Source organism: Excalfactoria chinensis, chromosome 18, assembly GCF_039878825.1.
Source record: "Excalfactoria chinensis isolate bCotChi1 chromosome 18, bCotChi1.hap2, whole genome shotgun sequence".
Lineage (NCBI taxonomy): Eukaryota > Metazoa > Chordata > Aves > Galliformes > Phasianidae > Excalfactoria > Excalfactoria chinensis.
In genome coordinates this window covers 405,336-428,688 of record NC_092842.1, presented here as the reverse complement: position 1 = coordinate 428,688, position 23,353 = coordinate 405,336, and the positions used below count along the sequence as shown (strand labels likewise).

The window sequence follows — 23,353 nt, the reverse complement described above, 5'->3', positions numbered from 1 at the left end:
TGTGAAAGTCACTTGTTGTCATTTGCACAGCAGCAGAGAGATGCAGTTGTTGTAAAAGCAATACTGATACCCTGCAGAGTAACTGTTCTTCAGTCTGGTTCAGGCAATTTTTAAGTGTGGGCAACCTGCAAGTGCAGAAAGCTTTTGTCTGTGTTGCAGCCTGGGCAGGTTGTTGGCATCGACATGGAGTGGAGGCCTTCATTTGGCATGGTTGGGAAGCCCCGCGTCTCCCTCCTTCAGCTCGCCGTGAGGGATGAGGTGTTCCTGCTGGATTTGCCACGGCTCCTTGAGCAAGCTGAAGTCAAGGACGAGAAGGAGAAGCTTCCCCGTTTCATCCAGACGCTCTACTCAAATGCAACCATCACTAAACTAGGTATTGTGCTTCTCCCCTGCCTCAGGTCTTGAGGGCAGCTCAGCTCTGTGTGAAGTGCCTGGGTCCTGCTGGGGTTGTCATTCTCTCTGTCCAGTTAGCACGGGATAAGTTTTGTACCCTGGGTATTCAAAGGCTGCCTATATGAAGAAGCAGGTTGAACAGGATGGCTGGAAATAGTAGATGTCTCCCTTTTTCGAGCAGGTTTCCAAGTTAGCCTCCCCCTCAGGGCTGGGACTGTCTTGGTTCATTCCATACCAAACCAACTTGCATCCTTCAGCAGTGTAGGGAAGCTGTCCGGAGCTTTCTGGATTGGTTGGCCTTGTCCCAGAGCAGTCCTGCTGGACACCAACATTCTGCAGCTTACCATACCTGGCTTTACGTTCTGTTTGGAGGCCCTTGCACAGGAGTTCAATGCTAATTCATTGTCCTCCCACTGAAGTTTTTAGAGGCTTGTGGAGTTTGTTCTGTTCACCTTTCCCCAGAAGATTTTAACAAAACTGAGCTTAAACTCAGCATTTTTCATCCACTTGTTCTGTTTTAAGAACAGGAGAGACTGGAAGTCTGCACTGTTCTCTATCCAAACACTTTCTACCAAAGTTTATAAATATCTCACCAATATTTTGTCTTAGCCTTAATTTGAGTTCTGCTAATCATGTGATTTGGTCTTTTTCTCTCCAGGTTATGGGATGTCTGGAGATCTCAGCAGTCTTGCAGCCACATGCTCCACTTTGAAAGGCATGGACAAGCAGTCACAAAGTGTAGTGGACCTACTCACAATAGACAAACTAGTAAGGATTAACACATGAAAATGTGGCAAACTGTGTCTTCTGCCTGCGCTGGTAGATAACTGGCATCTGTGTCTTTGTATCCTGTATTGGCAGGGAGGTGGCCAAGTGAGTGAACAGGCCTTTTCTGCTTCCAACCTTCAAGGGAAATCTGATTCTGTAGCACCTTTCATAGACTACATGCAAACTATGAAAAAATGGAACCAAATGGAGACGGAGCTCCATTCAGCTGGGGGAAGTTTTTGAACACGAGGCTGCGGGTGGGTTCAGCACAGGAGTGTCTGTTCAGCTGAGACACAGATGCCCATGGTTAGCACACAGCAGTTCTTAGCAATCTGCAGAGTTCTCAAGGACATCCACTTTAATGGGTAAAACTTGCAGAGGATGTTTAAGGCTTTGGGTTGGGGAGGACCCAGATGTTTGGGACGGGTAGTTTAACCTGGGAAGCACAGCGGTGTCTGAAGTACCTGCAAAAACTACTGGCTCATTTTTATCTGAGAAGTGGCAGCTTCAGAAGGGCTGTTGCCCACTGTGTTGCAGGAAGACCTTCCTTCTGGATGCAGGAGGGGAAAGGTGCTGAACCACCGCTGTGCTTTTATTGAGTTGGTGTTCAGCCTTTAGAGTGGCTGCGTACCCTGCAAACCTCCAAAGAGCCCCAGTCACAGCCCTGCTGCTGGGATGCACCGCTGTCAGACAATGCACATTTTTTTGCTTCTCAGAAAGGAAGGATTTCTTTCCAACAAATGCGTTTGTTAAGCAAATATTCAGCTGCTTTGTATATCTAATGCCATCCCAGCCCTTGCCTGCAACAACAGGATTCAGTGTGCCAGGCAAGATATAAAAATGACAGGGTTGCTGCATGTCCCCACCCACCGACACAGGAGGTGTTGTAGGATTCACCACCACATGTTTTGTTTCCTTCTCTTTCCATCAGCTGCAGAAAAGCTCCACTGACTGGAAGAAGGGCGGCCTGAAGGTCGATGTGCTGCCCCCAGAGCAGAGCTGTGAGGATGGAGAGCTCAGGCAGCCGGAGAAAGGGCTCAGCCTCCTGGTGCAACACGTGCTGGGAAAACCGCTGGACAAAACAGAGCAGATGTCCAACTGGGAGAAACGGCCGCTGCGGGAGGAACAGATCCTCTATGCAGGTCTGCTCGGGGCGCAGTTGTCCCTTAGAGGCCTTGTGTGTCTGTTGTCTGTCACCAGTAAAACCATTAAGTGGCAATGGAGGTTCGTTCCTGCGCGGAGGAGACGGCACATGTTCTGTCTGTCCTTTTGTGGACGCGGTTTTGATGGTTGAAGTTTAAACTGCTGGTGATTCATTGTTTCCCTTATGAAGGAATTCCTGCGCTTTGCAGATTCCGTCTGATGAAACATCATCTCAGTGGAAACTCCTCAGAGTAAATGAAAGGAAGAAAGTCCACTTCCTTCTGCCTCATTTCACAGCCCTTCTGGGAGACAAATACTGTGCTCATTTGTCATAGTGAAGGGCTTGTTAGAGCGGGGTTACAAGTGGGTAGACGTGGTGTCAGGGACTGTAGCACAGAATCTACTGTGGAGGCAACGGTGGCATTTAGTGCTGATTACCCCAGAGTCAGAAGTCTGAGTCTGAATCTTTTCCTGAGGCATCAAAGGACGTCCTGCTGAAGGAACCAGCCCTTTGTTCAGTTCAGCTATCCTTGGAGCTGACACAGTTCCCACAAGAGTTAATCACCAAGACTTGCAAAACTGGCTTGGAGACTTTGCTCCCATTGCAAGGAGCAGAGGCCGCATGGCAGTGCGTGTGGGCAGGAGATTGCAAACAACTCAGTTATTACTTTTTAAGATATTGCATCTACTGGGGAAGTTGCCTTCCCAGAGCTGAGGTGCCGTAATAAACTGTGGGCAAAGCACTGCTCAGGATTAATGGAGAGCAGAATGGTTTGGCTGAAGCTGTCGTACCCGGTGGCCTAAACAGGCACGCTGCAGTTTGCATTACATTGGAGCAGAAGGAACAGGGCCTCTCACTTTTTCAGCTGCTCTGCATTTAGTTTGTGATTGTGCAGTAAAAGAGTACAGGGTGTAATATTGGTAGGCTGGAGCTTCACAGGGGATGTGCAGTCAGTGGAGGTTACAAAGATGTCTCTTCACTGCATTGGGAAATCCGTTTGACTTTGAGTGAATCCAGCTGACGCTCATATTCTGCTTTTCTCAGCTTCAGATGCGTATTGCTTGCTGGAGGTCTACGAGAAACTGTGTAAGGACCCAGAAAGCTTTGGTCTGAGTTCAGACCTGACTGAGAGTCTGGTGGGAAAACCAAGTGTAAAACCCAGGGCAAAGAAGCACCTGAATAAACAGGAGGTACCGTCACCTTCTGGACAGGTTTGTAAACAGCTTCAAAGAGCTGCACGTTGCTCAAGACCCCTGTAAATCATATGTTGCTTTGTCTCTCAGTCATAATGTTAGCTATGCCTGGCATGCCTGGTTGTAGTCTGTTCTCAGGACTATTGCAGCAAATATCTTCCTTGCTCCTCCCCTTTACGGCTAAGATGTATTTCCTCCTTTGCATGCCCCAATTTGGCTTTCCCTGCAATTTTAGCTTCATTTGTCCTTGCAAAATGTTGGTGCAGATCTGTGTGGCATAATCCAGTTAACTTTGCTGGTAGAAATGCTTCTCCTTTGTTTCCTCATTGGTGTGGGTTTGAATTCTGTAGCCTAGGTGTTGCATTAGTCAGGTTTCAAAACTCTGGCTTCCTTACTTTTGCTTCCCCCTCAACCTTTCTTCCCAGCAGAGGTGCTGCAGCCTCTGATCATTTCATGGCCTCCTCTGGACCCACTCCAGCAGCCCCACGTCGTTCTTGTGCTGGGTGCCCCAGGCCTGGACGCAGTACTCCAAATGGGGCAGACACATCAAGCTTGTCCAGGTCTCTCTGGATGGCATCCCTTCTGTCTGTTCTATCATCTGCATCACTCAGCTTTGTGTCATCCACTAACTTGCTGAGAGTGCGCTCAATCCCACTGTCAGTGTCACCGATAAAGATGTTGAAGAGCACTGGTCCAAGGATGGACCCCTGGGGTCACCACTCATCACTGGCCTCCACCTGGACATAGAGCTGTTGACCACAACCCTCTGGTTGCGACCATCCAACCAGTTCCTTAGTCCACCATTCAAATTCATCTCTTTCCAGCCTAAAGATAAGGATGTGGTGTGGGACTATAGCAAAGGCCTTGCAAATCCAGGTAGATGGCATCAGATACTCTTGATCACAGCTACCTTTAAATGTGTAAATCTGCAATATCCCATTAGTCAGATAGTGAAGTGCAAAGCTCCTCAGTAGTTTCCTAATTCCTTCTGCTCTGTGTTCATGGGAATATTGTGCATTACAGCAGACCTGACTGGCTGCTGCAGGGATGGGAAAAGTAAGTACTTCAGGCTTGAATTACCTTGTGAACTCCTGGGTCATCTTTGTATTCTGCACAGTCAGATTCATTCACCAAGAGGTAGTTGGTAAAACCCGGACTGGGACTCAGAGAAGCAGACTTCTCCTGCCTGCATCCTGCCTGACTCCGACCTCTCTTTCTCAGTGTTTCCTTATCCACTGTCCTCTATTAGTGGGGCTAATGACACTGTTCTCCTTTAGAAGCCTTTTGCGTTCTGCTGGGATGAAACATGAGAAAAAAGCTACATATGGCATAGTTAGCCATTGAATAAACACAGCTAAGAGCCAGCTGCTGCTCCTCTGCATCTGTTGGAAGAGAGGCAGCACCACATGCTTAAGTATTTTCCAACTACCTCAACACTGAAGGGACAACTTGGTCCTCAGGGCTCGTCTCTGTTCATCAGGGTCCTTCCAGGAGCTGGGGACAGCCCAGCCTCTCCACACAGTGCTGCAGAGCCTTCAGGGTGTGTAGCAGCTTCTGAGAGTCCAGCATCACACAAATTGAGCCCTGGGGTCTGAACTGGTTCTCAGAGTCAGCCCAGGTGTGTCTGAATGATGCTCCACTGCGTTTCCAGGCCCAAGGCAGCTCCTGCAGAACTAATCTGAAATGCTGCAGGGATGGCACAGAACTGTAGCCCCTCATAGCTGGTGGCTGTGCCCTTCCATCATCCCCGCAGGTTCAAGTTCCTGAAGGCAGTGCTGAACCCTGGAGGCTCCTTATTAACTTCCCTTCTCTGTGCATTGTAGCAGGAGCCTCCCAGAGACAAAGTCTCTGAGTGCAGGAACTCCCCCAGCAGCAACTGGAAATAAAATAAACAGAATTCAGGCACTGCCTGTTTTTAAACTTCCAAAGATAACAAGGCCGACATGACTGCTTTGTCTACCTGTTTCTCCCCCTGTCTGTCAGATCCCCTTCCCACAGAAAACCTTGGCACATCTGTATTGATTGCAGTCTAGTTTGATAGGGGGATAGCAGTGTGGAAGCTATATTTCCCTCTGTGTAAAGCATAGAGGCCAAGGTAGCATTCCTCAAGGGAAAGGCTGCGGATCCTTGCTTTGGGTGACCAGGTGTCTGTGGGTAGATGACTAATTAGCCCCACGATGTGCTTCCTCTGCCCAGGCTGTAGGTGGTCATTGAAGAACGAACGTACAGCTGGGGATGCTGCAGGGTGTGGGGAAGCTGTAACACAGGGTAGGGGACAGCTGGGTTGGTCGTGGTGGGAGGATGCAGGGAAGCAGAACAGTCACGGTGGCCACCAGCCTTCTCTGCTGCTTACAGATCTCTTGCTTTTCTGTAGCAATGCAAAGGATCTGACAAGGAGACCCCACGTCCCCCTGCTCCCATCTCCCCAAAAGAGTTCAGCGTGGTCTGTGACAACATGCTGCAAGGCCTTGGGCGCTATCTCCGCTGCCTTGGTGTGGACGTCCGGATGCTGGAGAATGAGGATGACCATAGAAAAGCTGCTGAGGTCAGTGTGCGTGTGTGTTTATAGCTCCCATCTGCACTCCTTGGAGCAGCTCACTGAATTACCAGTTAGTCGCTTGCAGGAGCTGCAAGTGCAAGTGCTGAGCCCCAGCTCTCTGGTTCAGCCCAAGAAGCTGCACTGTGTGGCAGCTGGGATGTGGCACTCCCTGCAGGAGCGTGTGGGCTTGGTGCTCCATTTCCAGGAGGAAGCAAGCAGAGTGTGCTGTGAACTCAAATCTTGTACAAGTCTGAGTCTAAGACTCCAGATTAGTCTTATAGGGAAGGTATTTGTCTGCCTTGTGCCTGGGTCGATCAAGAAGGAACACAATCAAAAGGTGAGTGTTCATTGTGAATGGAAACGTTTCTGTAATGGAGCGCAGTGTGACTTCTAGCTGGCTGCCAGTTGTGAAATGTCTCAGATCAGCCACAAACTGCAGTGACGTGTTTGGGTAAGGAAGAGTCTCTAGCGTGCGTGGGGACAACGAACATTGATCTGGACTCCCGTAACTACTTTGACCCTCTGCCTTTCAGAGCAGAGACGCCTTCTTCATGTCAGGCATATTTCTACTGTGCCAGAAATGGAGATATCCAGCCCACACAGTGTGCTGCTATCAAATGTGTGCTGATCACCCGGCCTGGTGCACAGGATGTTTCCTCTTCAGACGTCTCTTGGCCTGAATGCTGGGCAAGCTCTAACTTCTGCACAAATAATTAATATCTTGTCTCTGCCAAAACTGCACAAGTTTAAACAAACTGGTTCTCACTGCCTGCCCCCAGAGCCCCGTCTCCGCTTCTCATCCTGATACCTTATCGTGCTACGGACAGGATGTTTTACATTGCTTTCTCTATGGTGACCACACAAACATCCTGTCACTATCAAAAGCCCTTGGAGTGTTACCGTACTGTAGAGCCTTTGATCTGTGCTTGGATAATCAAAGATAAAAACAGGCTCCTCCCATCCTGCTTTATATCTAGCAGTCTTGGGTTAATAAATGGTGCGTGTTGACCACTGTATGCTCAAAAAGCAGCAAATGTTTTTGCAAAGGCCAGGATATAAGCTTGGGTCCTGGTCACCAAACACAGGACAGGCAGTTTGGGTATTGTCCTGCACGGTCTCTAAGTAGTGCTGCAGGGAACACAAGTGTGCATGGGGCTGGTCTTTGTTCCTCATTGAAGTCATTTCATGAAAGATTTATCAGCCATGTAGCACATCTCCTTGCACCAAAGCTGCTGAACAGCCTGACATCTGCTCCGTGTTGTTCTCATAACTGAGCAGAGGGATACTCTGAAAAACTGTTGTCTAACATAGAAGTGCACGTGGAGCAAAGGTGTGGAATTGAGTTCCTCCACGTGGAAATAAGTGGCACCCACTGACATTCATCTGAGCTTGTGAGCAGTGATGGAAACCAAACAGTGGATGTGAGCACAGTGGGGGCTGGGTGCGGCGTTTCAAGGCAGTGGCAGTGGGTCACCTCCACATGCTTCACTGGCACATGATTCTCTAAGTGTGGCATACAGGCTCTTGTTCACTTCTGGTGAGAACATGGAGCTAATGGTGGTTGTCAGGAAATAGATTTTGTAGCTGAGAATTTGCTGTGTCAAGTGGTGTTATTGCGCTCTTTGTATCTGCTGTATCTTCCATGATAATCCATAGGAAGCCTTACTTTTGGACCTGCCTGGATGGTGAAACCGAGCCCAGTGCCCTTTCTGCAGCTCCTGGCACAGCCCCTGACACAGACCCCAGCACACAGCTCACATCCTCCTGCTCTTCTGTCGGTGGCTGCAGGCATCCAGCTCCCAGACGGTCCCAGTGCTGAATGTCATTATTTCTTTCAGGGGAAGAGAAGAAATTGTGCTCCTTCCTCCATCCTGCACCTTCTGTGGGTCGCAGTCAGATCTGCTCTCACGTGCATTTTCTGGCTCTGCCTTCTCCCACTGATTGTTCCAGAAGCAGAAAAACATGCTGGAAGAGTCACTGCTGTTCTCCTTTTTATTTGGTGTTCTTTGCTGATCTCTGCAGAGCCATTAAGATAAGGGGATTTATCAAGCTTGAACTAATTAACCCTGGATGCAGGAAGTCAGAGTGGAGCGTTCAGCTGTGAAATCCTCAGATTATCCTGAAGCACACACGGCTCTGAAGGAATTTCGTATCTCCCTTCCCGTGTTGGCGAATCACTGTGCTGGAGTTCTGCCTTCTTCTTACTGGACTTCTCTTGCTGACGTGCCTTGAGGGCGATTTGTCGGCAGGGCCGTTCTGTAAGCTGGGCTGCTTGTAGCAGCGCTGTGTGCGGCAAGGGCTGTCTCTGCTCCAAGGTTCCTGTTCCTAGAGGATTTTTTCCTTTACGTGTGAGAGAGGGTTGATTTTGAAAGAAATACAGCAATTTTGCCTGTAGGAAGATGCTTTAGAAGTTGTTGCCAATTGCCTTCTCAGTGCAGAATCAGCAGCCAATGCAGTGACTTCATAGAAGAAAGGAGTAAAGAGGCTACCTGAAAGGTCAGGATGGGAACAAAATGGTTGCTGCTTTTACTGCAAGGAGAGTTCGTGCCTTGGGAGCATTCTCGCCCTGGTTTCGTGTTGCTGTGGGTCAGGTGGCTCTTAAGAGATGAGCTGTCCAAGGGCAGTTTGTAAAACCTCAGCCTGTTATTTGTTGGTGTTCCCTGGCTGTACTCGGTGCTGTCAGACTGCCTGGGAAGTGCATCAAGGCTCAGATCCCCAAGGCATCTCTCTGCCAGGGTTACACGGTGATCCAGAGAGAGCTTCTGAGGCAGATCCAGAAGGGAGACCTCCGTGACACACATCTGGAAATAGTAAAAACACGAGAATTCCAGCAGAATGGGAGCCAGAGGAGAGAAGACCTCGTGCCTACCTCCAAGGGCCAAGCTCTTGTCAGCACCAGCAGAGCAGAAGCGCTGGTTCACATGGGAACCCTTCTGCTCCTATGGAGGTGAAATGATTCCTCCGTTAGAGGAGAGGATGAAGGGGTGGGAGGGGGCGATGTCGTTCATCATACAAGGATCAGATGCACTTTCATCTCTGTGAAGAACTGCAGTTCCAGTTCTTGGCACTGAACCATCTGAACCTTCCTCTTACTCTATTGCCAAGGTTGCGAGTGTGGACAATGAGATCCCTGGCCATTCAGTGCAGATCTTGCCCCTGAAGGACCAGGCCTCTGAGAAAAGCACAGCATTGCAACCAGGGAGGGACGAGCTCTCACGGGGATGTTCTTGATGGCCTCAATAGGATGCGGAGTTTTGTATGTCTGCCCACGGGCTGCTGGGAGAACAGCACCATCCTATCTCTGAGGGGTGCAGTGAGTGCAGTTCTGTGGATGTCTGTGAGGATCACCGATGTGTACAGTGGGATTGTGGTGTTTTTGTTGGGATTGCCTGCAGGGACTGTCTTTCTCACCTGTGTATTTCTATGGGAGCAGAACTGATTGCTTCTTTGTGAGCCACACCGAGGGAACAGGAGTGGTGAAGGCAATAAGGGAAAAAAAGAGAGAAAACCGTTTTGGTTGGATTATTTCAAGGTGGATCCGTTCCCTGCACCATCTGCAATGCAGATGGACAAGTAGCTGTTCCAGCACATGTGAGACAGGCAGGGGCTGGCAGGGAGGGGATGTGCACTGAGCAATCTGTACCTGAAGCTGCTGTTGTCAGAAGCATCTCGCTGGACCGAACCCAGATCCTCTTGGCCGGCTGCACGGCCACGTGCAGAGAAAGAGCCCACGTCACCAGTTGGTTGTACTCTCTGTTTTGACTGAGTCCAGTATCAGCTTCAGTCCACATTCCTTATGATTTGTACTGTTGTGTTTTTTTTTTTCAGATTGCCAGACAGGAGGGAAGGGTCATTTTAACCTCTGGACTCCCATATCAGACTGTAAGTGTTCAGAGCTTTGGGCATTCCTATGGTGTTGTGCTGTTGCACGATGTGGGATGAGCAGAGTGGGGGAGAGGAGCAGTCTGATGAGGAAGCAGCTGATGTTTCCTGCACTAAGAACTCTGTACAGGGTCCTGTGAAGCTTGCTGAATGGCCAAAGGTTGGGCTGAGAAGTCTTCTAGACACAGCACAGCATGGGAGGGGAGTGCAGCTGACCTCCATTAGGAGACTACAAAGATAAAAAGCCAAACCCAGCAATCTCAGAACGAGGTGTTTCTGTTTGGCCCCCTGACAGGTGAAAGGCAGCTCCGTTCCATGCCTTTTATCACAGAGGTTCTTTTTACTGCCTGGCTCCTCACTGACAGTTTCAACACTTAGAGACTTTTCTTCTGGTTTGGAAGGGAGAGAATGGAAGCCACCAAGTATGAGTCCTGGTGGAGGCTGTGAAGGCTTTTTGTTTCTATAGATACACACACACACAGAATAGAAACCAAGAAAGCCAAACCCAGCCTTGATGTTCAGAGCCCTCCATGAGACACTTCCAAACAGCATCGATGGGAATATATCAGACCTGTCATTGGTTACCTGCCTGCTGCAGGTCTGTTGTGGTTTGTTATTACTCAAACATTCATTTGGAAACTGCTCTGTTATTACACACGTGAGCCAGGGCACAGGGCTTTTTTTGCTGCAAACTACTGATAGAAGAGTTCCCAACTACTCTGACAGTTACTCAGAGTATTTGCAGGGCTTAGGTGGTTAATTTCCTAGACAGAAGCTGAGTGCTCCCCCCAAGACACGATGCTGAGAGCTGATTGCAGCTGTGCTGTGCTGCAGGCTTCTGGCCTGATGCAGCAGGTAATTCAGAGTCCAGCATGATCTTACTTGGCCAACTTCAGTTTCCGAGTAGGAATTGCAAAAGGAAAGTAGCTGTTTTGCAGTGTACAGGCCTGCCCTGGGAAGCATCTGGTCCCTTTGCTCCTTGCCTTTGTGTGCCCTGCACTCAGACAGGATGGCTCTGCTGGGCTCCTTTACACATGTGTAAGACGTGGCTGAGCCCAGCCTGCTGTCAGCGCTCATCATGCTCATAAAGAAGTGTCTGAGCACTTCCCAGTGTGATCCAGCCCCGTTTCACGTGTGATCAAACTCAGCTTCCAATGTCATTTGTAATTAAAACCAAACTGAGCCTATGAGGAAACAAAAGCCCCAAGAGATGGGGATGCACGGAGCGCCTCATTTCTTTTGGTGTGTGCCTTGTGTCTGCAGCTGCAGTCCCAGGTCGGGGAAGGAAGGTGCTTCTCGGTGAACTGCTCCGGGAAGGCGAAGGAGCAGGCGCTGCAGGTGCTGCAGCACTTCAACGTTCGCGTGACGCTGGCCGACATCTTCAGCCGCTGCCAGGTATGTCGGGTGCTGCCCATCGTGGCCGTGTCACCCAGCGGGCGCTGCCTCTGCACGGGGGGGGGTTGCACTCGTGGCTGCTGGTTCCCAAGGCTGCTGCTTAAACTTTGGTAACGCTGTGCAGAGCTGTGAGTTTTGAGCCCGCTGACGTCCAGCAGAGGTGCTGTGAGGTCAGGAGAGCAGAGGCACCGCACCTGCAACTCGCTGCAGGCTGCTGCTTTGCCTTTCCAATTCTCGGTGCTTGGCATGCGTTCTGCCATTGGCCGTCACTGTTACGTTCTCTTTGTTCCCGTGTTCTCTGTCTTGGACACACGCTGTTTTAATTATAAACCGTGTTTAATTATGGCTCTGTGATCCTGATAACACTTAATTACTTTAATAGAAGGACTTTTTGGGGCCATTTTATTTCAGAAGCGATTAGGTTAATTCATGTCCATGCTAGTTGATGACTCCAGATTGCGTTTGGCACCGAATATCTGCAGGTTGTTTTTAAGAAATTTTAATTGTTCGCTCAAATCTCCATCCCTTCCAGTTTCCCTCTTGTATTTGTTACAGTAACACGCTGCAACCCATCCCTTCAAAACCTGTAGTGTAAACCAAATCGCGACCTCCCCATCTCTCACCTTATAAGCATTCAGAGAGAGAAAAAGAAGCATCTGCAAAGCTCTCTGCTAGGAGTAAATAAGCCAGTAATTCCTGGCTCCGTGCCTCTCGGTCACACCAGCAGGGTCTCCTGGTCCAGTGCAGTGCACGTGTTCTGTAGGAGCAGCAGTGACTCCCGGGCAGAGAGCACTATGTAGAACTCTGCACGGACCTGGTGCTGGTCACTGAAACCATATCTGTACCCTGCAGCAAAAGTGAGAGTTGTCCACCTGTGCAGGTTGTCTGTAAGATGAGAATGATGGACCAGCACGTAGATGGGATCAACACAACGTGGGCTGATGGGCTGATCCTGCTGCAAGATAAATGTGTGTGCTCAGATGTCAGACAGTGCATGCAGTCGTGTGGTTTTATTGCTCCGGGAACAGATCTCAGTTGTTACATAGAGACCTGCTGGCTTTTTTGCTGTTTAGTGTGTGGACTCCTTGACTCTGAGCTCCCGTGACGTGTGAGTGCTCCTCCTGGGGGTTGCTGAAGTGCCACAAAAATCCGCTGCAGAAGGCTGCGATGTCTGTAATAAACGCAGAAGGCTGCGCAGCATCCAGCCTGAATCCAACCCCTTGTGCATGGTCTGGAGTCTGGAACCGCTTAACTGTGCAGCATTTTCAGTACGTGCTGTCTTAGTTTACAGTATAAATAGGGGTAATCAATCTGGCGAGGAGTATATACGGAGTGTTCTCTTACTTCCCGGAGAAATGCCTTCCTTGTAAATTGTGATGGTAGAACAGCTGCATGTTTTATACTGCTAGGCATGGGAAGATGCTATTATTTGTCAAACTGCGCTGTGTTCTGAATCATGTATTTGCCTGCATTTAAGGCTTTGGCGTTTCAGGGCTGATTTTGTTCAGCTGTCCTCTGCAGACCGTGCAGGTTTCATTGCCATGATGCTGTTGCCCTGGGGGTGAGTCCTGTGGTGCACAGCTGTCTCCATGCAGACACCAGCCCTGTGCAGTGTGCGGGGAGAGCTGGGGTCAGGGGGCTGAGCGGGATCAGGGCGCTGCTGCCTAATTGCTGCCTGAAAAAATGGCAGATTTCTGCTTTTTAAAATGAGGACAGGGGCTCCTGTTCCTCCCCCACCGTCCCTGTTCTGGTCTCTAACCAGGTTACAGACCTCAGGGCTTGAGTTCTGCCACCTCCTCGCAGAGATGTGCATTGCTAATGGCTGACTGGGACCTGGGGCTGGCCCTGGAGCAGGGGAGGGCAGCGAGCAGGACTGCCTTGCAGGAGCAACGAGCACGAGGTGCCCGGGCCAAGGCTCATGGCCAAGGGGTAGCACAGCTCTGCTCACCAGTGCTGGAGGTCCATTAACAGCTGCAGTCACCTCACATAGATAAGGGTTTGCATGTGTCACAGGAAGCAATGTAGCATCCTGCCTCTCTCTGTCTCGTGGAGCAAGGGCTTGTTTTGTCTCTTGAGCTTCTCCTGCAAATGATTGGAGTGAATATGTCAGCAAATGTTATCACTGTAACAATTAGTGCACGTAGTGCAGAGCGGATGGTAAAAATAGGTCTCAATTCAAAGCTGTAGCCAGGATTGCTGTAAAATACATTTCCTGTGTCAGGTCCCTCCGTGGGGATGGATGATGTCCATTCTGCAGATACAGAGAGCAGAACGGCTTTGTGACTCTGCCAGAACACCACCATGTTCTGCTAGCACGATGCCAAATGCCAGTTACCTGCATCTGACTTCTCTCAGCAAGTGCAAGGAGAAGTTTACCCTTGTGCTTCCCACCACCTCTGCCATCCTCAACACGAGTGCTCTGCTCAAAAGCTCCAGGAGCAGAGGTGGCACCAGCAGGGCCCTTGGCGGCACAGAGGAGGTTCTCAGCATCCTGCTTTTGAGAAAGGATCAGTGTTTGCTAACGAAGGTGTCCACGAGGACGGCTGTGTTTTGGGTGCAGACGGGACAGCTGGGTTCTTTTACCTGGGTTTGACGTCTGGCGCTCTCACCGCTCTGTCTGTGCTCAGGCTCTGGGAAACAAACGTGCTGTCTGCAGACATGGCCCGCATCACGGACTCTCCTTCTTCCATCTTGCTTTCTGTGCTGCCTCGCCGAGTGGGGCAGGCTGCATCTGCTGAGCCCGAATTTGGGCAGTGCCTCTGTTTGCTGCCCCACCTCACAGTGAGCCGCAGCCACCGAAGGACTTGTTTCCTTGGGCTGAGGTTTGGCACAGCTCCGGCTGCCGGTGCCACTGAGGCAGCATTTCTGCAAGAACAGCACGGATGTGGAAGGGCTGGGAGCAGTGAGCAGTGCTGCTCCGTGCAGGCTGAAATCAGGTTAGAACTGTTTATCGCAGGAGCAATAAACAGTGTGAGTTGTTGGCTGTAATTCTTTATATCACCAGCGTTTGTCACGGAGGTTCAAGGAGAAAGCAGTGCGTGCAGTGTTGGACAGGCCGATAAATCCTTCCTGGTACAGAAGAGCCCGTGGTTAAAGGTTTATAACTGCTCCAGGCCTTGCTGGTTCACGGCGCCAAAGGGAGATTCTGAGCCAGGGCGGCCCGTCTGCCTCCCCATCAGCTTGAGCGTGTAGCAGCTACCTACCTGAGCACTGAGCTCATCCCCTACCCTGGGCATGGGAGCAGCAGGGTTGCCTTAGTGCTGACCCTACGGCTGCTCCTACTCCAGTGCAGGGGCCGCTCCAAGCGATGATGCCCAATGCAATGGGATCTGCACCTACAGTGCAGTGGGGTTTGCACCTCCATGAGGTTTGGAGGCTTTCCTGCAAGCAGAAATGATTGCTGTTGTATCCCCTGCAAAAACAAGTGTGTGGGGAACAAAACACTTCAGGCTCCAAGTGCCGTTTCGGCAGCTGGGCAGCCCTGTGTTTGTTATCCAGTTATCTGCAAATTCAAACAGGTTCGTCTCTTTCACTTCGCTGAACGCTCTGATCCTAAATAAGCAAATGACATCACCTGTTCTGATGTCCTGTTTAACTTATGACCTCAGCCCGCAGGATGTGAGAGATAACTGCTTTAGTTCATTGTCCGGAGATCTGATATGTTTTCTCTCTCCCCCTTCCCTGCTCTTTCAGTTCCGCAGCCGCTCGCCCCGTCCCTTTGGAGAGCTTTGGGGAGGTGTTTGCATGGGATCAGGAGTAGGTGGAATGGGGGGGGGAGAGGAAACCACCATTTATTTTTTTCAAACGAGGTGCAAAAGTGTTATAACAGTTACAGCAAAGGTTGCTGTTTTTTGTGGTTAAGGTAACGAATTTCAGTGCTGCAAAGCTCATCATGTGCAAACTGATTTACGCAGCGCGCCTCATACGGAGCAATCCGTCTAGCAGGGACAAAGAGCGAGTCCTTATGATTAGATGAGGAACTCGGTGCTCGGGGCACTTTGCGAGAACCTTTGAAGCCAGCCTGGGAACGCCGGCAATATTAGCCGATAATTAGTAATATAGATCCCTCAAGCTGTTGTTTAGGTTGAAAATGTGCACGTCTCTCATGAGCCTCTGTCACACCAATCTGATCAGCAGGCTTTTCTGTTCCTTTTATGTGGGTTGCTCTGTTGGTCCAGATGATGATGAGAACTCCCAGACATCATCTTTCTCACTAACTTGTGAGCCAGCAGCTATCTCCCTGCTCTGTCATGCTGTGGAAGTGGGTCCGGGGCAGTTTTGCTTTGTGGTCACCTTTCTTGGCCCGGACAACAGTCATTTCATTCTTCTCAATGTTACAGTTGTGCTTCCCGTGCACCAGGGAAATAGAATTTAAAGGCTACGTATTTCAAAAACTGTTTCTGCCCTAAAAGACAGTGAGAGATTCGTGTCAGGAGCTGCTCAGGACAAAAAGCATCTGCAGCCAAAATGGGAGCAAGGTGTGCTCAAGGAATTTGGAGAATGCCCCTGCTCAGATCCCTGCTTTCAGCTTCAAGGTGCCCTTTGCTGGCAGAACGTGCTGTCCCTGCTGGCTCCCTGTCTGCCCCATCTCCTTGGAAGGGGTGCGTTGCCGTCGGAGTGAAGAACTCCATGCACTGCATTCTGTAGGCCTGGGAATGCTGAGGAAGAGAATATGGTTCCTAAACCCACTGTGGTTTCATAGAAGGTTCATCCCTAGGATGTGATTTGTCAGCACCTACAGGTCAGGAGAACTGTGGATAACAGCACCTGTGGGCTCCCCAGATGTGCGAGCTGCTCCCCAGCCCTTAACCTGAAACGAAATCAGCCCTGTGCTACCCACAACGTGGGCTGTGATTTCTTGGTTCAGAGTGTGATTGTTCAACACAAAGGGTGAGGCCCTCTTAATCTTTTTGTTTATCCTGGGCTTGGCAATTTAGATGTAATCTACGACTTGCGCTGCTTAGATTCTGGCCGGGAAGCACAGCTGGTATTATTCTGCCTCTACAGACATTGTTGAAGGAGTGAATTGATCTCAAAAGGTTCTTGTCCCTGGGCCCGTCTGTCTGTGAGCACTCAGTGGTGAATGCCCAGCCCTGCGACGGCAGCGCTGCACTCAGACGGATGCGGCTCTTTCTGTTTGGAGAGGCTCTACGTGACGGCCGTCCGGCGGCTCCGGGGCTGGTGATCATTTGTCGTAGCAAACCGTGCTCCTTGCGAGCCTTGAGATTTCCATTTGCTGACCTCTGGGGCTTCATAACTGATAGCGAGAGCTGCAGCAAGCAGTCAGCATTGCGGGCAGGACGGGGTGGGCTCAGCAGGGCCAGCTGCTCACCCCGCATGCCCCCAACCTGCAGATACCCAGCAGCCCCCCAGCCTTCACTGCCAGGAATTACACAGCTTTGGTGGGAAGGGATGGATGTAGCCGTGCTGTGCTGATGGTAGAAGGGGGCTGTGCGGAGCAGGTTGCAGGGGGTGACCGCTGTGTGCAAAGCAGGGTGAGGAACCTGCACTCCCCTGAGAGAGCACACAAGTGCAGCAGCACGAGTCCTGCACAGCTCGCAGCCTGCGGCTTGCCTGGCTCTGTGTTCTCATGTGTAAAGCTCAGAGCCCCCTGAAAGCAAGGCTCGGCTGGGCCTAATTCTGCAGCGAGCCTGGACAGCAGCGCCTGGTTCCCACAGACTGTACACTTCCCTGCCAAGATTTCAGTATCTTCAGAAATTCAGCGGAGCATGAAGGTCACAGCAAGGGAAGAATGACAGCCTGAGACTTTTTTCCCCTTGCAGCAGCGAGGAGCAGACTGTTGTCTCTCTCTCTCGCATGTTGACTGTTTTCATAGGGTTAGCGTGAAAGTTTATGTTTTACACAGACCAGTGGAAGTCAGATATGGGAATGCAGCAGATCAGCTGTGTTTCTTCAAGGAAGACGGTCTCGTGTTGCAGACTTGCTTTCTCAGTGTCTGCAAAGGTTTGATTTCCAGTGAAATTTCCTTTACAGCTCTTTGTCTGCAGGCTTTTTGTGGACGTATGTGAGGCTGCACCCGAGGTTTGGGGCTGTGTATTTATTTCCTTTCCCTCTTTTTGCTTGTAAAGCTGCAGGCGAATGTTAAACTTCAGTGGGAAGCGAGCTGTTAATTTTTCACAGTGTTATGTTTTACGCTGCTCAAAACGATGATGCCAGGCGAGCTATTAGAGGTCAAACCTCAGCTGACAGTGAGTGTTTTCTTTTGAGGAAATCAGCCTTGTTCTGGGAACCGGCCTTGTTCTCCTGTGCTAAGTGCAAGAAAGGTACAAATGTCTGTTTTTTCCTGGAGGGCAACACCAGTGAAATAATGCTGGTTTTAGCTGGCAGAAGTGGAACAAGCAAACAAGGATTGGCAGTGAAAACAGCACTTGTATTTAGGCTAGCATAGAAGGAACGATGCAGTACAGAGCAAACACCCCTTCTTGCACTTCTGTGTGAGACGTTTTCTTCCTCGTGTGGATTTGGATGGATCGGGAGGTGCGTCGGTCAGCAGTGCTGCTGGTGGCACTGGGAGGAAGCAATGGGAGGAAGCAATGGGGGGAAGCAATGGGAAGAAGCAATGGGAAGAAGCAATGGGAGGTCAGCTGGTGGCAGTGATGGAGTGACTGCAGGGAGAGTGCGGGACTCTGGAGAAGGCACTGACACAGCTACAACTCCCAAGCGTCCCAAAGAAACCGTCCCCATGTTTTCCCTCAAATGTCATGAGAAAACAAGAGATTTGTAGCCAATTTAAGTTCTGTTGGTTTCCAGTCCCCTGTGCCTCCTGAGGTCAGAGTTCAGTGTATTGACTGTGTCAAGAAGTCAGAATTCCCATGTTTTATACACTGTGGAGTTTCTCCTCCTTTTTGACATGGGTGCCCTTATCATGCTCGTTGTTTGTGTCGTGGTGAGGATTGGGTGTCCAGCTCTTGGTGTGTGAGCGGCTGTATATTTGTACTGCTGGGTTCTCAGGATAACGATCCTACACGTAGACCAGCAGCACAATTAATGGTTCCTGTGGTTTGAGATATCTCATACCTTAAAAGTGAGATAATGTCAAAGTTCTTGTTTTCACAGTGGAGTAACCAGCTTCATTAGTGGTTTGGGTGAAGTAGATTGATTTGAACTCATCCAGAAAGCCTCCAGGGCTTTATTTTCACCTTGTCGGTCAAGGAGATTGAATAGTAGTGGACGGGAGCCCTTCTTGAAGCATTTTGATGTGGGCCATCTTATAGCACATGCAGTATCCCTGTAAAGGCTTCCCAGCCAGATGCTGGTTTCGATTCAGTCATTTATAAGAATCTCGGGGTACATTCATCTCATTATTCCCCCAGGAAAGCAATAGAAGCCATCTGATGGCACCAAGGGCTTTGTAGGGAGCGTACCTGGGTGGGTGCTGATCCGGAAAACAGTCTCCTTACAGCACAAATAGAACCCCAACACACTCTGCCTTCCTGGCAGTGGCAGTGGCAGCTCAGAGGGAGAACAGCAGCTCAGGGGTTTTAGCACAGGTGGGAGCAGAGCATTCAGGGCGCAGTTCTTGTGAGTCACTGTGCTTTTTCTGGAGAAGCAGATTTAGATGATTGACCTCACCTCAAAAGCAGTGAATTGTCATGGACAGACCACTAGTGTCTGCAGCTATTCAGTTTTGAATTTAACTGCGTAAATTCATGGACTTTAAAAAAGGGGAGATCGTGGAGCTGGGTCACGCAGGAGGAAATGAGCTGGTGGTTGGGAAGAGGAAGCTGGTGACAGAGGAGTCAGATGAGGAACATGGTTCCCTACTAACAGGGTCATGTGAATGGCTGCTTGGTGACAGGACAGAGTGATCGATGTGCAAGGATAATAGGTCACCAGGGAGTCAGCATGAAAGCTGAAGCCTCGCGGAATGTGTAGGACACAGTAGACAAGAAAGTTAAAAAGACATCAAGTGAAGCCCAAGCACTTCTTGCACTGCAGCCTGGCTCACAGCTCCAATTAGCTTGCTTCCCTTGGCTTACCTTGCACACTGCAGGTATGTGAGTTGGGCACTTGATGGTGATCACGGGTCCCTTTGAGCTGACACGGGGCTGAGCTCCTGCTCTCAGGATTGAGCCCATCCCTGGGCTCTGCTCACCCTGGCTGCCTTCTCCGGAGCGGGGCTGCCTGGGATCAGCAGCATTTTGTGGCATTTACTGGAGAGCTCAGATTACCCCAGTGAAAATAATCGGTTATGCAAAGTTACGCTGTTTAGATTGGGTTTCTTCTGTGCGGCCAGCGAGGTGTGAAAGTCAATCTACTCTGCAAACCCTGAGGGCACTTTCTCTGCGCTGGCTCTGTAGGATCCCTCTGGGGTTCTGCTGTCATAAGAGAAAAGCCAGGCGAGTTCCCTTCAAAGGAACGCAGGTGGTTGGGGCTGAGCTGTGGGGAGGGGATGAGGTGCAGGGCCTGCAGGCGGTGGGCTGTATCCACAAGGGCTGCAGGTGTGCAGCCTGGCTGTCTGCAGCGCCCTGGCTGCTCTGCTTCACAGACCCATCGTGGCATCCCATGCGTTAAGCAACAGCGTGCTTAGGAAGTTCTCATCGCTAGGAGGAGGCCTTCCTGCAGCAGGAATGTTTGGTGATGTCCATCTCTTTGCATCATCACATTCCTTGTCTGCCCAGCACCCCACAGATTTGGGAACAGGAGCAGGAAGGTCCCCATGGAACCTCCCCGTGCATCCCAACTGTGGGTGCTGCTGCCCGGAGGGATGCCATGGCCCAGCTTTGGGCAGGTGCTGATGGCACTGAGCACACTGTAAGCACGAGGGACGGTCCGAGGGCTGCTGCCTTGCCCGGGTACTGCAGACGCTGTGTAACCCAGCCGTGACAGCAGCACATGCATATTGAAATCGGCATCAATTTATGCTGCTGCTGCTCTGAGACTTAGCGCGGTATCATTCATATTCAGCTGCAGTGCCAAAAGCAATACTCGGCTGCTTTCTTATTTCTTAATGAAAAATACCTCTTTAGGGTTTCTTTGAAGTCCCCACCCCTGAAAATCCCCCCTATATTGTCATCATTGTTACTGTTAACAGCCCCTGCCAGTACCGGGAGCCTTTCCTGACAGATATCTCCGCGGGGCTTTGTGGAGCGCTGCGATTCAGCCCTCCGCTGTAGACAGCTCTAAATGGCTAATGACGGACCTCCCGGGGGAGCCCTGCCAGACTCTCAAAGACCTCCCAGGTTTGGCAGTGGCAGGGTGTCCTTTCCCTGGGGCCAGCGCAGGAGGAATGCACGCCGTCAGATTCTCCTACCTAAGCTGCAGCAGCCTGCTTGTTTTTGCAGTTGCAAAGACTCATCCATGCGTACTGAGCCGGTTGCTTAGCAGAGGAGGGATGGCTGTGTCAGTAGAGGACGTGGAATAAAAAGGCTAAACCTCCAGAGGAAAAAGTACCCGCTGGTGGAGGTGTTACTGCGTTTCAGCATTGGAAATGCCCTTGTTTGGAAGCAGCAGAAAAATCTAGAATTACAGAACGAGTCGTTTCAGTTGGAAGGGACCTTAAAGACCATCCAGTCCGACTGCCTGCAGTGAACGGGGGCATCGCAGCTCCATCACTGCGCACAGCCTGGGCTGAAAGGCTTTGGAAAGTGTGAGACAGTGGTTTTAATGGGAGAAAGGTGGGGATGGGGATGGTGTCTGACTGCGCCGGGCACCTGCATGCTATTTTCCAGAGGGACAGAAGAACACCCGAGGAGCAGCGAGGGCCAGTTGGGAACACATCCCAGACCAGATTCTGCCCGCAATCTCAGGAGCGTTGGGTCGGTGCAGGCTGGCACAGCAGCAGCCAACGCTGAGTGTCCCCATTAATTCATAGTGCGAAAGGCTCTTCTCAGAGATTCACCGATGAATTCTGGTGAGGCTGCTGGAATTGGTTCTTTCCTTGCACTGGTGCTGCCAAATGCAGTGAAGCCTTTTCCCTTTCTAAAATAATCAAAATTAATGCTTTCTGGTTTGTATTAAAATAATCTCTGGGTTTTTCCCTGGTGGGGCAGCCGCTGTCTCTCAGTGATTCTGTGCCTTTAAGTGAGCTGCTGTTACACAGAATGGTTGAAGCTTCATTTAGCCCGAATGAAAAACGTAATGTGTGTTGCTGAAGAGAGGAAACTGGTAGTGGATGATTTACTTGGCATGCCCTGCAGCAAGGAGGGTATAAATGAAGCAGGGGAACACTGAGAGTGCTGAGACCTGAACCAGAGGAAATGCACGAAGCCTTGGGGCGGCCTCATGGAAATTCCTGCTGTGAGACTTCACTCATCTTGTCAGGAGGGGTGAAGATCCAAGTGAGGCCAGCCTAGAAATGCACAAGCCTCTGGATAATGCATGTGAGCATAGAGTTACCCAGGGCTGAAGGTTCCCTGGCTCTGTGCTGCGGTGCCCAGGGCCGATGCCCACTTGTCCGAACGGCTGCACTCTGCCTCCATCCCTGTGCCAAAGCTGCCTCTACTTAAGTGCCTGTAGAAACCAATGTGTTTCTGCTTGGGGCGCCCTCGGGTGCTGGCAGCACGCAGTCCTGCACGTGGCCATGAGTGCAGAGCATTGCGGCTGTGCTGCTGCAGGGGGACAGCAACCCCTGAGCAGAAGCAGAGCAGCAGGAGGGGTCGCCGAGCTGTGCCCTTCTCAGTGGGGCTGGTTCCCGACGTGAGGCCGTGTGGGCATATGTTCAGTGTGACGGTGTCAGAAACTGATGCAGAGACTGTCAAGACCAAATTCCTGCGCTATTTCTAGAGCTTGAGGTTTTGTCCTCTGTGCTCGCATTCAGCTCTAGGATTCGTTTTCCCCTTTCACACTAATGGATTTGCGATAGCGCCGTCATGAACTGACAGCTGCTTATCACTGGGTCTGATTCCTGAGCTCTTGGCTTCTCCGAGCAGCTATTTTGCAGTGTTTGCACAGTGAGATGCCCAGACGCACGGAACATCTGTGCAACTCCGGCTGCTGAAGTCTCCTGAGCTTCATTCGAAATACCAGATTAATTGATTTACTTAGATTCATAAACAGCAGTGGAGAGCGGGAGGCTCTGACCCAGTGAGAAACTGCGGATGTGGCTCTGAGCAGCAGGCTAATGAAGATGAAAAACCTCCCCTGTCCGGAGTAATCCAAACACAGCCTTACATATCGCTCTGTTGGCCCAAGTGCAGCTGTTTGTCTTTTCAGTAATCCGAAGCCAGCGCGGTGCCCTGGATGCAGAGGGGCTGGTGGCAGAGGGGACGGCCAGGAGGGCAGCGGTGCCCTGGGTGCAGCCGCAGAGCTGGCTTGGTGGCAGCAGTGCCACCTCTGCCCGGGGCTGTGCTGCCATGGCAGAGCCCGGCGCAGCCAGGAGCCCGGCGTCTTCCCTTCGGAGGGAAGCTGGAAAGCCATCCTTGTGTTTAAAGTTCCCATGGCTGCAGTTTGAATTTGGCACGCAGTTGGCCACGGGGTTATCTGAGGTCATGTACTCAAATAGTTGTAGATAAAACAAGGGCCTGTTTGGATTGGAAATCTCCAGAGGGCTTTTCCTTTGCGCGAGGGTAATGATATTGCAGGAGGACAGGAGCCAAAATAAAGATTCGGCTCCGTATGCAGTAGCTCAGTAAAATAAAATGAGCAGTGGGAAAAAAAAAAAAAAAAGAAAAAAGAAAGAAAAGAATGGGGGGAGGTGGAAAAGGACTGATTTTGTGACGTTATGTTCTGGAGGTGCTGTGAGATGGAGGAACTGCAGCCAAGGGAGTCCTGCGGAGCCGCACATCCAGCGCAGCGGATCAGCCCCGCTCCCACCTGCACCGCACTGCGCTGCACCGGCAGGAGCAGCTCTGCTGCCAACGGGTGCTTCCAGAAACCACTACCAGCCAGGGCAGCTGTAAAGAGGGGGAAATGAATGGGTTCTGAAAGTTAAAGAGGGAATCGGATTCTGTTAGACTCTTTCATGGGCCCTTGGGCCTTTATGGGAAACGATTTACTCTCCACTTAATGGAGGACTGCAGAGCAGAGCACATTTGGACGAGAAATGTGATTCTTTTCCAAGTTACCATTAGAGAAAAG

General features: G+C 50.7%; 1 protein-coding gene across 10 annotated transcripts in view; it reads left to right on the top strand.

Annotated features, from left to right (window-relative positions):
- The window catches only part of EXD3 (exonuclease 3'-5' domain containing 3), a 176,371-nt gene that overhangs the window by 82,093 nt on the left and 70,925 nt on the right, over positions 1-23,353 (top strand). For all 10 annotated transcript variants that reach the window (XR_011905549.1, XR_011905548.1, XM_072352860.1 and 7 more), the window contains exons 14-20: positions 160-373; positions 1,052-1,161; positions 2,093-2,303; positions 3,350-3,516; positions 5,873-6,043; positions 9,866-9,919; positions 11,183-11,314. Coding sequence is in view for 8 of the 10 variants with exons in the window: in XM_072352860.1 (XP_072208961.1) it covers positions 160-373; positions 1,052-1,161; positions 2,093-2,303; positions 3,350-3,516; positions 5,873-6,043; positions 9,866-9,919; positions 11,183-11,314 (1,059 nt within the window). In the remaining 2 variants the exon portion in view is untranslated. The remainder of the gene's footprint in view (positions 1-159; positions 374-1,051; positions 1,162-2,092; positions 2,304-3,349; positions 3,517-5,872; positions 6,044-9,865; positions 9,920-11,182; positions 11,315-23,353) is intronic.